Below are 16,107 nucleotides of genomic sequence, written 5' to 3'. Positions count from 1 at the left end.
AGCAATTTCACTCCCAGGTTTATGCTCAAAGGAAATCCTTACATACTCCATCAGGAAACACATTCCGGAATCTTCTTAGTGGTACTGCTGCTGCTGCTTAGCTGCTAAGTCGTGTCCGACCTCTTTTGTGACCCCATGGACTGTAGCCCGCCAGACTCCTCTGTCCATGGGATATCCCAGGCAAGAATACTGCAGTGGGTTACCATTTCCTTCTCCAGGGTAGTGGTATTAATTTTTTTTTTTTTTGGTATTACTTACTTTTAAAAAATAGAAACCACCTAAATGCTCGCCAACAGTAGAATGGATCACTAAATCACAGGATATTCACACCATGGAAAATTAGTGGTGAAAATAAAGAAATTCTAGTGACAGTACATTGATAACAGATAAACCTCAAACATTTTCTTTAAATATGCTGAACAAAAAAGCAAGTCACAGAAGACGGCATGATTATATTTATATGACATTCAAAAACAAGCAAAATTAAAGGATGGATCATTTAGGGATACAAATCTATGTGGCAAAACTTTAAACACAAGGAAAGGAATACTGACAGGAAACTCAGGACAGCGGAACCCTTTGGTGGACAGAAGGGATAAGGTGAGGAGGTGAAGGACACTTGGGGGAATTATAAGGTCTATGCGCACAGACTTTTCTCAGCCTCAACCTCAGGTGATAAGATTGTTCTTTTCTCCTGCTATACGGAGAGCATCTTTCTTTCACCTGGGAGTTTCATCTCCTGCTTTTAGGAAGGCTCAAAGATCAGTGGCCCTCTTGCACCTGTTGCTGTTCAAACACCTTCAACATACAACAGCCAATCCGCCAAAGTGCCACAGTTGGGCTTGTGTGTTCTGAGCCCCTTCCGCCTGGTTCAGTTTACAAGAGACAGGACCACTCAATACTAACAGTTAGATGGGATCTCCAGACTTGATTCAGAGTAAGTTGTATTAAAGAAACCTGCTTTACCACCTAAGTGTCCATCGACAGCAATGGATAAAGTTAAGATGTGGTACACTGCTATATTCAAAGTGCATAACCAACAAGGATCTCAATAAAGATACAGCACATGGAACTCTACTCAAATTATGTGGCAGCCTGGATGGGAGGAGGGTGTGGGAGAGAATGGATACATCTGTAGATATGGCTGAGTCCCTTGGCTGTTCACCTGAAACTATTACAACACGTTAATTGGTTATATATCCTGATACACAACAAAAAGTTTAAAAAGAAAAGATATATACCCTGTATACAAATATGCATGCTGCTACTGCTAAGTCACTTCAGTCGTGTCCGACTCTGTGTGACCCCAGAGACGGCAGCCCACCAGGCTCCCCCGTCCCTGAGATTCTCCAGGCAAGAACACTGGAGTGGGTTGCCATTTCCTTCTCCAATGCATGAAAGTGAAAAGTGAAAGTGAAGTCGCTCAGTCGTGTCTGACCCTCTGCGACCCCATGGACTGCAGCCCACCAGGCTCCTCCGTCCATGGGATTTTCCAGGCAGGAGTACTGGAGTGGGGTGCCATTGCCTTCTCCGATTACAAATATGCATACATATATACAATGGAATGCTACTCGGTCATAAAAAAAATGAAATTTGTTATTTGCAGCAACATGGATGGACCTGGAGGGTATTATGCTAAATGAAATAAGGCGGACAAAAGACAAATACTGTTCAGGATCACTTATATGTAGAATCTCAAAAATACAACAAAACAGTGACTATAACAAAAAAAGAAGCAGACTCACAGCTACAGGGAACAAACCAATGGTTACCAGTAGAAGGGCAGAGCAACACAGAAGATTTTTTTAAAAGAGGTTATTATGGGATTATAAGAAACTACAGGTGAGAAACTTCTGAAAACTGTAGAGCACCATAAAATTTAAAGACTCTTTCCGTCAATAAAAAATATAATTAAAATAAAAAGTAAAGAAACCTGCTCCAAAATGAGTCAAATAGCCAGAATTACTTGGGTAGCACCATTCCAACCATTAAAAGCAGGAAAAAAAAAGTTACCGCAAGAAAGCAACCCTCTTTTTCTGGAAAAGAAATTATTTCATAAACAACAGTGTCCTACTGTAAAGCACAGGGAACTATACTCAATACCCTATGATAGCCCACAGTGGAAAGAATCTGAAAAAGAGGCCATAGATATAGATACAGCTGGATCACTTTGCTGTAGGGCAGGAACTAATGCAACATTGTAAGTCAACTATGAAAGTGAAACTGTTATTCCTTCTGTCGTGCCCAACTCTTTGTGACCCCATGAACTGTAGCCCACCAGGCTCCTCTGTCCATGGGATTCTCCAGGCAAGAATACTGGAGTGGGCTGCCATTTCCTCCTCCAGGGAATCTTCCCCCCCCAGGGATTGATCCCAGGTCTCCTGCACTGCAAGCAGATTCTTTACCCTCTGAGCCAGCAAGGAAGCCCCCCAAATCAACTATATTTCAATAAAAAACTAAATTTTAAAAAAGTATTTGAAAATTCAATTTAGACTGGGCTTCCACAATCAGCGACCGCCCAAGTGCCCTACAGGAGCCCTACAAGGCCTCTGGCCTGGCCAGGACGGGAGCCTTACTTTCTTTGTGAATCCTCCTTCCCCCGGCTCTGCCCTCCCCTGGTTGAGCCTCAGCTGCACATTTGGAGCCCAGCAAACCAGGGCTTTCTCCTCTCTGTGTCCAAATAAGACCTTCCCCCAGTAGAAACACAGCCAGCCATCCTCCCAAGATTTTGGAACCGTAGCGATCCATCTTTTTGTCTCATGTCCAACCTTAATTTCCAAACCGTCTCTGCACACAGCAAGAGAAATGGTAGGTGACACGCGTTAACATGTAAAGACTTGAAGGAAATTTTCAGTGTCATCAGGCACTTTCCAGAATGACACGCGATGGAGTTTTACAGACTGAAACCCCCCCACCCTACCCCCTCCAGCCGCTTACCTCCCTGGGGACCCAGGTGGCGGCTCCACGTGCTGTGCAGGTCTCGGGGGGGACAGGGGATCAGGAAAGCACACACGAGCACTAGGACCATGGAGACCACCAGCATCAGCAGAAAGACGGATGTGCGCACACAGGACACGACGGAGGAGGCTGCCTTCTGCTCCAGGGCCCCCAAGGGCTCCAAGGGGTACCCCTCGGGGGTAACCTCGGAGAGACGTGGCTTCCCAGCCCCTGCAACCTCGGCATCCGAGTCGGGCTCCGGTGCCTCCCCCAGTGGGCTCTTCCCGTTCTTGACCCCTCCGTTCTTCTGCTGCAGGTTAAGCACCAGATCATCTTCACTCTCATCGCTGTCGGCCTGTGTGAGGGGGTCATACTCCCCCAGGTCCGGGCTTTTCTTCCCTGAAAAGACAGAAACCCAGACGGTCAAGGGGGACTTGCAAGGAAGACCCCTCAGTCAACACATGGAAACTGGAAACACCTAGGAGAACACACAGAACAGAACAGGTCTAGGCTGATAAGCCTGGACCACGGAGCCATCTATAAAAACAGATACCAGTGAAAGGGGGAAAGGATGAGGGAGAAAAAGAAAGAAAATCACAGTGTTCTGGAACAGGGCTCCCCAACAGAGAACTGGGTCACACAGCAGGAGGCAAGAGGTGGGTGAGCAAGTAAAGCTCCATCTGTATTTATAGCCATTCCCCATCACTCAGCTTCCCCTGTGGCTCAGCTGGTAAAGAACCCACCTGTCAATACAAGGGATGCGGAATCCCTGGGTTACGAAGATCCCCTGGAGAAGGGAATGGCCACCTGCTCTAGTGCTCTTGCCTGGGAAATCCCATGGACAGAGGAGCCTGGCAGGCTACAGTCCATGGGGTTGCAAAGAGTCAGACGTGACTGGGCGCTCATGCACACGCGCACATACACACTCCGTCACTCAAATCACTGTCTGAGCTCTGCCTTCTGTCAAATCAGCGGCGGCATTAGATTCTTATAAGAGTGTGAACCCTACTGTAAACAGCCCATGAGAGGGATCTAGTATTCCACCAGACCAGGCCCTGGTGCCAAAAAGGTTGGGCACTGCTGTTCTAAAATTATCACTTTCATGAATTTAAGAACATTCGAAAAGAAACAGAAAATAGCTAACTTCAAATACTAGTTTTTTTTTTTAAAGTTCTGTTAGTTTGTGTGACTCTCAGTAACGAAACGACCATGGCTCTTCCATGGATCTTGCATACACCTAATGTGTATATTTCCTTTGATTTTCGTAGAGTGGTGATGTTCCAATCTGTCCCATGACTCCTCTAAACTTTTAGAACCATTGTTCTCTGCACACCGCTCCTCACAGGCCAATATGTGTGACTTCCCAGTAGTTTCTGGGCTTCGCAGGTGGCGCTAGTGTTAAAGAAGCCTCCTGCCAATGCAGGAGACATAAGAGACTCGGGTTCAATCCCTGAGTCGGGAAGATACCCTCTAGGAGGAAATGGCAACCCACTCCAGTATTCTTGCCTCTGTCCGTGGACAGAGGAGCCTGGTGGGCTACAGTTCATAGGGTCCCAAAGAGTCAGACACAACTGAAGCGACTTAGCACAAAACTGTTTCTACAGAAACCACGAAGAAAGTCAAATGTTGAAAGTCACCTGGAGACATCTTACCAAAAACTTAGTTTTGAGAATCTTCCTGAGAGTCTAACACCCTTTCAGTGCATGTTCCAGTAAACAGTGGTTACCTGAAAATTGCTATTCTGATCCTGCAGGCTGGGAGTGGTGGAATCTAGCAGGCATGTGGAGATAAAGGACTTGTCTTGACACTAGTTTACACAATAAGCACCCCAGTTTTATTTAGACCGTGTCTTTGCTGGGGTGGCAGGAGGCGGACATTTATGAGGGTACAGGGGGTTAAACCTTCCTCCTCCCAAGCCGCCCCCTGCCCTAAGTGCCAGCAACTGGAGGAGTTTATGCCTTTATTTCAGGCTTATTATGGTTGTTTAGTCACTAAGTCGTGTCCGATTCTTTTGCGACCCTATGGACTGTAGCCCACCAGGCTCCTCTGTCCATGGCATTTCCAAAGCAAGAATACTGGAGTGGGTTGCCATTTCCTTCTCCAAGGGATCTTTCCAACCCAGGGATTGAAACTGTGTCTCCTGCATTGCATCTCCTGCGTTGGCAGGCAGATTCTTTACCAATGAGCCACTGTTATGAGGATTAAATAATATATGCATGGTTCTCGGTGCTGACGTGAGAGTCAAGCTCAATAAATTTCAGCTTCTGTTATTACTGTTGGTATTCTATCTCTCCTCTGCCCTCACCCCATCTCCTCATCTCCAGGTTAAATATCTCTACCTCTTCAACCCATTACTTGAAGAAGCATTATTTCAGGTGTCCATGACACCCCGGTCCCTCTCCTCTGGACACAACATGTCCATGCTCTTCAAAGACAGTTCCCAGACCTGAATATGGTCCCAGGGGTGTGGTCTGACCAGGGGAGGGCAGAGGGGCCACTACAATTCAAAACCTGTAACTAGGATCAAACCAGTCAATCCTAAAGGAAATCTACCCTAAATATTCATTGGAAAGACTGACACTGAAGCTGAAGTTCCAATACTTAGGCCACCTGATGCAAAGAGCTGACTCACCGGAAAAGACCCTGATGCTGGGAAAGACTGAAGGCAGGAGGATAAGGGGGCGACAGAGGATGAGATGGTTAGATAGAATCACTGACTCAATGGACATGAATCTGAGCAAACTCCGGACATAGTGGAAAACAGGGAAGGCTCACATACTGTAGTCCATGGGGTCACAAAGAGTTACAACTTAGCAACTGAACAGCAACCACCACCACCTAGGATCAGGCCAGCTTTCTTGGTCGTCCCATCACTGATTCAGCTAAAACTGATTCAACAACTGATTCAACTAAAACTCCAAAAGCACTTTCTACATATGCTCAAGCCATCCTACAATTACATGATTTTTAGCATCAAGTGAAAAATGCAGCATGAACACTAACTGAATTCCATTTTCCTAGTCAGTTTCCAGCATGCAACAAATACGGCCTAAAACAGCATCTCTGCCAAAGTGAAATTATGACTGTAATACTAGTGAAAAAAACAGTTTAAAGGAAATCCATTTTCATTTTATGATATACTATCACAGGGAAGAAGAGAACTTGACTGCAAATGCTGCAGAGACTTGTACAAATTCTTTAATAAATCTATAAATTACAAGCATTGTTTGAAAATCAAAGCCTCTGTCGAACTGGTCCCTCTAAAAAGATTATGTGCTGCTAGTTAACGATGGCAAAGGATGACCTTTCTGTCAGTCTCTCCCTAAAACCAGAGGGGAAGAAAAAGAAACAAAAATAGAAAAAGAATAAAAAAGGAAACAGCCACATCCCCAAACTGTAATTTATGAAAAGTCGTTGCCAAAGGCAGTGAAACTTGCATCCAACTGAGGAAGTATATTAAGAATAGGGACATACATCTCAGGTCTCCAGCAAGGAGCCGAGTTCACGCAATTAATAATAGTGATGACCTGGAGGACCAGTGGAAATGTACTAAGAGCTACTACGCCAGGCACTGGCCCATGCGCTTACAGGGGTTAACGCATTTAATCCTCACAACCACCCCAGGAGGTAGGTGCCATTATTATCCCCACTTTATCAACAAGAAGATTAAAATATAAAGAGGTCAGTTGCCTGAGATCACAGAATTAACAAGAAAAGCCAGGATTCAACATCAGGCAATTTGATTAGAATCCACGGCTCTAACCAATCAGTTGTGCTGCCTCCCTCGTTCCCCAGATATAAAGCCAAACCAAATAATCTTTTGCTCAGAAAGACAAAGCGTGGGGGTCCCAGAAGCATCAATGAGCCTCATTCAACACCACAGTGTGAACAGCCAAGATAAGACTGAAGAAGAAAGAGAACGAGCTTTTCTCTTTATAAGAAGCAGGCTGGCAGTGCAGCAGGTTAGAAAAGGTAACACTGGCAGTTCTCAAGGGGCGGATTTTTTTGGACAGTGTGGGTCCAATCAGGAGACAGAAACCAGCCACTAATTCAAACAGGACAGTTTCATGCAGAGACTGATTAAACAGTGAAAGGAAAGTAAATATAAACCTGGGAAGAGAAATCCAAAAGGTATCCTGGAATGGGGAGACTGTAGCCCAGAAGAAGAATTGGAATTTAAAGGGTCCAGATCCACGTTTACAGATCAGACAACAAAAGCGAACGTGGAGCTCAGGGTCAATAAACTGACAACTGGCACAAGTAACAAGGGACTTCCCCAAGGGCTTACAGTGTAAAGAATCGGCCTGCAATGCAGGAGACACAGGAGAGTCGGGAAGATCTCCTGGAGGAGAGAATGGCAACCCACTCCACTATTCTTGCCTGAAAAACCCATGGACAGAGGAGGCTGGTGGGCTACATCCACGGGGTCGCAGAATCGGACATGACTGATCATGCACGCACAATAAGAAACAAAGAAGTAAATGCTAAACCAGCATTCTGAGGCCCTGCGACAGATGCCAGCCTGTGCCGAAAGCAACATCCACAAAGGAAGAGCGCTGGTGGGAAAGGGGTTTGAGTTGACAGCCTAGCTTAGGTTCCAGCCTCAGCTGCCCAAATTCATTCGGCCTCTGCCCACCAGTCAGCCAATAGCTGGCTGTAAAACAGCCGCCCATCCAAATACGAATAGAAATCAGAACACAGCCATCATTAGTACTCAGTCCATAAGCTACTGCAAAGTTCTACAAACACTCAAGAAAGAAATTACAACAAAACCCAGCAAACAAAAACCCAGCTACAGAACAAATGCTGGACAAGTGATACCACGAAATGGAAGAAAGAGTGAACAGATACTTCCCCCTAGAATCCAAGAAATTGAAGCAATTGCCTTCTCTGAAATAAGGGCTCATGGAAAAACAGAACATTTCTAAGAAGAAATGATGATTCAACAGAGAAGATGTAAAGTAAACAAGGAGGACTCAAGAAAATGATGGAAGGAAAGAATAAAACAATCTTACAAAGGATATCCTTATTGGGATTGGCAAAAAGAGCTGAAAGGCTGAAAAGAGCATCAGAGATGTAAAGGTTAGACTGTGAAAATCAAGCAAGATGAAACAGAAATAACAAGGGCTCAAAGTTTTGAGCACTTACTATACTCTCTTTCAAGCCTTTTAACTGCCTTAGCTCAGTAAATTATCATAGCAACTCTTTGAGGCAGACACAATTTTATCTCCATTTTAAAGACGAGGAAACTGAGGTTTGGAAGTTTAAGGCCCATAGTTAAACAGCAAATAAGCGATAGTACAAGGATTCAGTCCCAGGCAGTGTGGCTTGAAGGCTGTACTATCTCGGCACTTCATAAGAAAAATAGCAAGGTATTTAAAAGGACTAGAAAGAAAAGGACAGATATAGAGGATAAAAGTGATCCAATCACGTAACTGAAGAAGAAAATAGAAAAGAGAATGGAACCAAAAATGATTTAAAAGACATACGAATAAAGCTCCTGCAGTTAAGGGTTAGTTGCTCAGTCATGTCCAACTCTCTGGGATCCCATGGACTGTAGCCCACCAGCTTCCTCTGTCCATGGGATTCTCCAGGCAAGAATAGTAGAGTGGGTTGCCGTGCCCTTCTCCAGGAGATCCTCCCAACCCAGGGATCGAACCCAGGTCTCCTGCATTGCAGGTGGATTCTTTATAATTTGAGCCAGCAAGGAAGCCCATACGAAAAAGGTTCCTACAGTAGAGCAAGACCTGAAACTGCAGAATAAGGTGTCCACTGAGTCTCAAGAAAAACTGATACAGAGCAATCAATACTGAAATATATCCTAGTAAAGGCAAAGAACGTCAAGGACAAAGACAGAATCCTATGAGCAGCCAGTCAGTCCAAGAGAAAAAAAGCAAGTCACGAATGGTGGGAACAAAAATCAGGCTGACTTCTCCACAGCAAAACACATTACTAAATGACAGTGCGGCAATATGGAAAAATCCTCAAAGAAAGAAAATGAGACCGCAAAATCCAAGAACTGACCCAGACATGATATTTCTGAAGTACAGAGGCAAGAACAAAAGATCACATACGCTTTCTTTAAGGGATCACAGATTACAACCAGTGCTTGGCTAAATTACAGAGGAAAATAAATATTGACTTTTTTACTATTAATATGTATTTTTCCAGAACGTGCAAAAACAACCTTCCACTTAATTATTACAGCAAGTTTCAATTACAGAAGTCCTAAGTAAAATATTTTTTCTATCTATTCACAGAAAAAGAGTGAAATATATAGTACATCACTTGCCTAAAGTTACACTCAGGCTGAGGAGTAACATCCAATCCATGCTTCAAAGCTCAGGGAACTTTACCAACATCTTGTCTGCTGATTTCAGCCACCACCCACATTTTTAGTCAATGAAAGGTTTTCAGAAAATAAAGAGAGGACACTGATTTCAGAATGTGCTTAGACTCTCAGTTGTGTCCAACTCTTTGCAACCCCTGGACTGTGGCCTGCCAGGCTCCTCTGTCCAAGTGGGTTGCCATTTCCTTCTCCAGGGAATCTTCCTGACCCAGGAATAAAACCTGTGTCTCTTACATCTCCTGCATTGCGAGGTGGATTCTTTACCACTAGTCTCACCTGGGAAGCCCAATTTCAGAATGCTGCTGCTGCTGCTGCTAAGTCACTTCAGTCGTGTCCAACTCGTGCGACCCCATAGATGGGAAGCCCACCAGGCTCCCCTGTCCCTGGGATTCTCCAGGCAAGAACACCGGAGTGGGTTGCCATTTCCTTCTCCAATGCATGAAAGTGAAAAGTGAAAGTGAAGTCGCTCAGTCGTGTCCGACTCTTAGCAACCCCATGGACTGCAGCCCACCAGGCTCCGCCGTCCATGGGGTTTTCCAGGCAAGAGTACTGGAGTGGGGTGCCATTGCCTTCTCCGAATTTCAGAATACATCAGTGTAAATAAGCTTCCCACGACTGTCACTTTTAGAAAGACAGAGGATGCTGGGCAAATAGCAATCCAAAAATGAGACAGAAGAAAATATCAATAGGAAAGAGATGCAACTGTACCAGCCCCAAGTGTTTTCAGGAAAACATACTATAGTGTGTCCTACTCTGTGACATGCACTATACTTTACACAGACTTTCGCCAACACTCTACTGTAGCTAAAGGTAAATCACTTCCATCATGAATTAGTTTATCCAAGGGCACAGAATCATTCCAAGTTACACATAATAAAGCAAACCATTACAATAACATTATGCTCTTCTATTCCCTTCAGTGTTTGACCTTTAAACTTTTAAATGGACTAAAAATATATATTCTTAAGAGATAAGATGCCCCACCAGCTGCTTTATGAATCTCACATTGTCCTTCTGTTACTAATTAACTGCATTCTATGCATGTCGGCCAAACGTCTTTCCATCTTGAGCTTGATGAAAGGATATGCAACTGAAAACATCCCAGGGACTGCTCTTTCTTCACCAGGTTGATGGACACTGGCCATGAGCACATTACATCAGGCCTCCCTCCAGTTACCACATTTGTAAAGATCATACTGCTGCTGCTGCTGCTAAGTCGCTTCAGTCGTGTCCAACCTTGTGCGACCCCATAGACGGCAGCCCACCAGGCTCCCCTGTCCCTGGGATTCTCCAGGCAAGAACACTGGAGTGGGTTGCCATTTCCTTCTCCAATGCATGAAAGTGAAAAGTGAAAGTGAAGTCGCTCAGTCAGGTCCGACTCTTGGCAACCCCATGCACTGCAGCCCACCAGGCTCCTCCGTCCATGGGATTTTTCCAGGCAAAAGTACCGGAGTGGGGTGCCATTGCCTTCTCCGGATCATGGTGCTAATGATGAAGATAATAATGCCTGACACTTACTGAATAATTAACATATATCAAAGGTCAACAAACTTCTTAAGCACATCCATCTCTTTTACTATCCCAAATAACCCTACTGTATGGCTAACAGTGAAAGGTTCCATAATAATATTATTAGTACATATGAAGAAACTAAAGGTTAAAGAGAATCTGATAAAGAGTGGATTAATCCAAGTCGGTCTCATGCTCTTCACCACCATTCTGTTCTGCTTCCTTACACATAAAAATAGTAAGGATGTCATTGTGGTGATTTTGCAATATCTACAAATAACAAATTATTCGTACACCTGAAACTAATACAATACATCAATGATATTATACATTGATTATACATCAATGATACTCAATGTAAAAAAAGAAAAAAACAGTGAGGATGTTAACTAAAGTAACACAATACAGTAGCCAAAACAGGATAACAGCTTCACAGACCCAACTATAGAGTACCCAAAAAGGGCTTTCAGAAAGCAACTTCCATCTAATATAAAAGCTAACAGTTGTATTTGTGGTAGAAGGGAGAAAGGGTAAGAGGGAGAAAAGCAAAAGCATGAGAAAAAACCCCCTAAGACCCACATCACCTAAAAAAACATACAGCCTTTGTACCTGGGGCTAGACTCAACATTCGAAAAAGGAACATCATGGTATCTGGTCCCATCACTTCATGGTAAACAGATGGGTAAAAAGTGGAAATGGTGTTAGATTTCATTTGGGGCTCCAAAATCACTGTGGACAGTGACTGTAGCCATGGAATTAAAAGACACTTGCTCCTTGGAAGAAAAACTATGACAGCGTGTTAAAAAGTTGAGACACCACTTTGCCGACAAACATCTGTGTGGTCAAAGCTACGGTTTCTCCAGTAGTCATGTATGGATGTGAGAGTTGAGCCATAAAGAAGGCTGAGCACCGCAGAATTGATGCTTTTGAACTGTGGTGTTTGAGAAGACTCTTGAGAGTCCCTTGGACAGCCAACAGATCAAACCAGTCAATCCTAAAGGAAATCAATCCTGAATATTCATTGGAAGGACTGATGCTGATCCAATACTATGGCCGCCTGATCGAAGAACTGACTCATTGGAAAAGACCCTGATGCTGAGAAAGACTGAAGGCAGGAGGAGAAAGGCAACGACAGAGGATGAGACAGTTGGACCCATCACCAACTCAATGAACATGAGTTTGGGTAAGTTCCAGGAGTTGAGATGGACAGGGAAGCCTGGCGTGCTGCAGTCCATGGGTCACAAAGAGCTGGACACGACTTAGCGACTGAACAACAACAGCCTGGACCTCAAAGTGTCGAGAGTACCTGAGTGCTCAGGGCCCTACTGCCGTCCACACACACAGGTCCAGGACCAGACTGTGCTTCCCCCACCCGGTCAGCTGACACACTTACTGCATCTGAATACTCCAGGAGCAACGATGAAGCCTCAGCATGCAAAACAGCTCAAGAGTTTCAAAAGCAAGATTTTTTGTTTTGCATTTCCAGCCTTTGAGAATGACAATTAGCTATATGAGAGGGGGCGAGGGGCTTCCCTTGTGGCTCAGCTGGTAGAGAATCTGCCTGCAATGCAGGAGACTTGGGTTCGATCCCTGTGTTGGGAAGATCCCCTAGAGAAAGGAAAGGCTACCCACTCCAGTATTCTGGCCTGGAGAATTCCATGGACTGTACAGTCCATGGGGTCGAAAAGAGTTGGACACTACTGAGCAACTTTCACCTCACTTCACTTCAGAGGGGGCGCGAGGGGGGAAAAGAATCTAAAAGAAAAGGAGAAACAAAGCTAAATATGTCTGACATCCCATTACCCCTTGGGAGGATATCTATGCTATGCTATGTAGGCGTGCTCAGCCATGTCTGACTCTTTGTGACCCCATGGACTACAGCCTGCCAGGTGCCTCTGTCCATGGGATTCTCCAGGCAAGAATACTGGAGTGGGTTCTCATTTCCTCCTCCAGGGGATCTTCCCAACACAGGGATCGAAGCCGAGTCTCCTGAGTGGAGTCTTTATCACTGCATCACCTGAGAAGCCCATGGGAGGACACTACCCTACACTAAGGATATACACGGCTACTCTCTTCAAAACAAATCCTGCAGGTTAAAGGTTATCCCCATTCTATTCCAGTGTTACATACACACTCCAACAGAGAGATCAACGTTCCTTCCAAAGTTATAATGAGACCATGTGCAAAGAAAAAGTGTCTGAAGTCATGAAATCTGGGGACAGAAATGCAAATTCATATCAAATTCACAACCAACCCAGTGTCAGCTGTGGCACAGTATAGCAGACTGGAAACTCCTTGAGAACAGGGACCCTCCACTGGGTATCCGCCAGACACCCAACCAGCCCTTTCTACCCATGCTGGGCAAGCAGCTGCGTTTCTCACTAACAACTTACCAGCAAACAAACAGTTTATAGTTTAATGTTTAAAATGTATTTAGGTGGGACTTCCTTGATAGTCCAGTGGTTAAGACTTTGCCTTCCAACGCAGGGGGTGTAGGTTTGATCCCTGGTCGGGGAGCTAAGATCCCCCATGCCTCACAGCCAAAAGAAAAAAAAAAAACCAAAACATAAAACAGAAGCAATACTGTAACAAATTCAGTAAAGACTTTAAAAATGGTCCACATCAAAATAACAACAAACTTATTTAGATAAAAGCATAAATTTTTCGAAAGCCTTAAAATCTAAAATGTATTTGAGCAGAATAAATATACTTTTATTAAAATAGCAAGTTTCTAGCAGGACAGTTCCATTTTGGAGGTTTAAAAGGAAAACCAAAACCTTGGAGCTGTTGCCCCCAAGTACTGAATTAGCTCTGACTTCACCACTAGTGCCTCCTTAAAAGAATATTCCATCCATTATCTGCAACTTACCGGTGCAAATAAATTATCCTCATAAATGCTCAGGCTTGAGAGCCTGAGGCTGAACAAGTGGAACCCAAGGCCCAGAATCTAAAGTCAGAAGACCCCCCATGTTCAAGTCCAGGCTTTTCCTATGCTGTTTGTGAGACCCTGGACAAGTCAATTTGACAGATAATTAATTTTTTAGAAGGGGAAATACCTGTTCCACCTACCTCAGCGCAGCATCAATGTTGTCATTAAATGGAGAGGCTGTTCCAAAGGGGTTACTCGCCATCCTGCCGCCCTCTTGCCCCCAACCCCCAGTCCAGCCCAAGACGGAGAGTTGGAGACCCTCCCGTAGGTCCTTTGCGGCGCTCGGGAAAGGATGCTAACCTCATCGCCCTCCCCTGGGGGCGGCGGCGACGCGCGCCCTGACATCCGCCGCCGCCGCAGCGCCAGGCCACCATCCCGGCGCGCCTTCAGGGTCCTTCCCCCAGCGTTTCCCAGGTTCGCCCCGCGCCGGCAACCTCCGACCCGCCAGGCGCCTCTTTTGCCCCCTGGTGGCGCGTGGACCCCAGCCCACGGGGGGCTGCACCGTCTCGCCTCCGCGCGCCTGCAGCTCCGCTCGGGCTGGGGCCAGACTCCGATAGGCTTCGCCCCCGGGAGCCTGGAGTCCCCACCCCCCCAAGTCCGGCGTGGGCGGGGTGGTCGCGAGGTTGCAGCTTACCGGGGAGCTTGAGCGCCCTGGACAGCACGGTCGCCATGGTGGAGGCCCCGGTGCGCGTGCGCGCGCTCGCGTCCTGCCGGGAAGTGTAGTTCGCAGTCGAGGTGCGCGGGGCCGGGACCTGAAAAGGTGGGAGCCGGGCGGCGTGGCAGGGCCTGGAGGAGGCGTCCGCTGCCGCCTCCGCGCCCACGTGCGCGCTCCTGTCCCTCCACCCCGCCCCCTCCGGGACAGATGCCTTACTGGGCAGGTCACGTCACCGCGCTGAGCCTCACTCTCCTCCTCCGTGAAATGGGGATCTGATACAGCCCACTGCTTGCAGTGAGCACGGAATGAGATAATAGATAGGAGGCAAGGGTTGTGAAATACGCCTGGGCTTTGGAGTCAGACGGGTTTGAATTCCGCCCACATCCCTCGCAGGGCAAGTCACTTGTATGACTAAGCTTCAGCTTAGATATGGAGATAATAGCACCTACTTCAGGAGCATATTGTGAGGATGATATTACATAATCTATTTAAAACACTTAGCACACAGCAGGCACCTAGTAAGTGTTTCTCTACGTTTCTCAGGTTAAAGGCGAGGTTTCCCCTGGAGCTCTAAGCTTCATCTCTGGTTACTAGTTCTTTACAGGGATCCACTCAGCACCCTACCCCGCAGCTTCCAGCTTGAAAGGTCTAAGAACGCAAGATCAGACCTGTTTCTTCCCCTCAGGCACCAAGAGGTAGGCATTTTAGTCCAGGAATGCTGAAGACATTATTTATCTTAGAACTGAAGCAGACCTTAGAGACTTCATGTTTTACTGAAGAGAAAACTGAGATCTATAAAGGTGATGTGACTTGCTGCTGCTGCTGCTAAGTCACTTCAGTCGTGTCCGATTCTGTGCGACCCCATAGAGGCAGCCCACCAGGCTCCCCCATCCCTGGGATTCTCCAGGCAAGAACACTGGACTGGGTTGCAATTTCCTTCTCCAATGGATGAAAGTGAAAAGTGAAAGGGAAGTCGTTCAGTCTGTCCGACTCTTTGCGAACCCATGAATCGCAGCACGCCAGGCCTCCCTGTCCATCACAAACTCCCGGAGTTCACTCAGACTCACATCCATCGAGTCAGTGATGCCATCCAGCCATCTCATCCTCTGTCATCCCCTTCTCTCCTGCCCCCAATCCCTCCTAGCATCAGAGTGTTTTCCAATGAGCCAACTCTTCGCATGAGGTGGCCAAAGTACTGGAGTTTCAGCTTCAGCATCGTTCCCTCCAAAGAAATCCCAGGGCTGATTTCCTTCAGAATGGACTGGTTGGATCTCCTTGCAATCCAAGGGACTCTCAAGAGTCTTCTCCAACACCACAGTTCAAAGGAATCAATTCTTCCGCGCTCAGCCTTCTTCATAGTCCAACTCTCACATCCACACATGACCACAGGAAAAACCATAGCCTTGACTAGATGGACCTTTGTTGGCAAAGTAATGTTTCTGCTTTTCAATATGCTATCTAGGTTGGTCATAACTTTCCTTCCAAGGAGTAAGCATCTTTTAATTTCATGGCTGCAGTCACCATCTGCAGTGATTTTGGAGCCCAGAAAAATAAAGTCTGACACTGTTTCCACTGTTTCCCCATCTATTTCCCATGAAGTGATGGGACCAGATGCCATGATCTTAGTTTTCTGAATGGTGAGCTTTAAGCCAACTTTTTCACTCTCCTCTTTCACTTTCATCAAGAGGCTTTTTAGTTCCTCTTCACTTTCTGCCATAAGGGTGGTGT

At 45.9% G+C, this 16,107-nt stretch overlaps 1 protein-coding gene across 2 annotated transcripts in view; it reads right to left on the bottom strand.

Moving 5' to 3' along the window:
- Nucleotides 1–14,802, bottom strand: part of KIAA1467 (KIAA1467 ortholog) — a 38,043-nt gene extending 23,241 nt beyond the window's left edge. The window contains exons 1-3 of one of the 2 annotated variants that reach the window (XM_010858706.1): nucleotides 14,596–14,802; nucleotides 14,359–14,476; nucleotides 2,938–3,336 (exon numbers count right to left, since the gene is read on the bottom strand). In XM_010858706.1, the coding sequence (XP_010857008.1) occupies nucleotides 2,938–3,336; nucleotides 14,359–14,395 (436 nt within the window). In that variant the 5' untranslated portion in view covers nucleotides 14,396–14,476; nucleotides 14,596–14,802. Of the gene's footprint in view, nucleotides 1–2,937; nucleotides 3,337–14,358 lie in introns of both variants that reach the window. The other variant, XM_010858707.1, reaches the window with a different exon arrangement.
- Between the last annotated feature and the right edge of the window lie 1,305 nt (nucleotides 14,803–16,107).

The sequence above is a fragment of the Bison bison genome, unplaced genomic scaffold, assembly GCF_000754665.1.
Source record: "Bison bison bison isolate TAMUID 2011002044 unplaced genomic scaffold, Bison_UMD1.0 scf7180017864390, whole genome shotgun sequence".
NCBI lineage: Eukaryota > Metazoa > Chordata > Mammalia > Artiodactyla > Bovidae > Bison > Bison bison.
The sequence above is the reverse complement of the archived record's forward strand: the minus strand, read 5'-3'. Positions and strand labels throughout refer to the sequence as shown.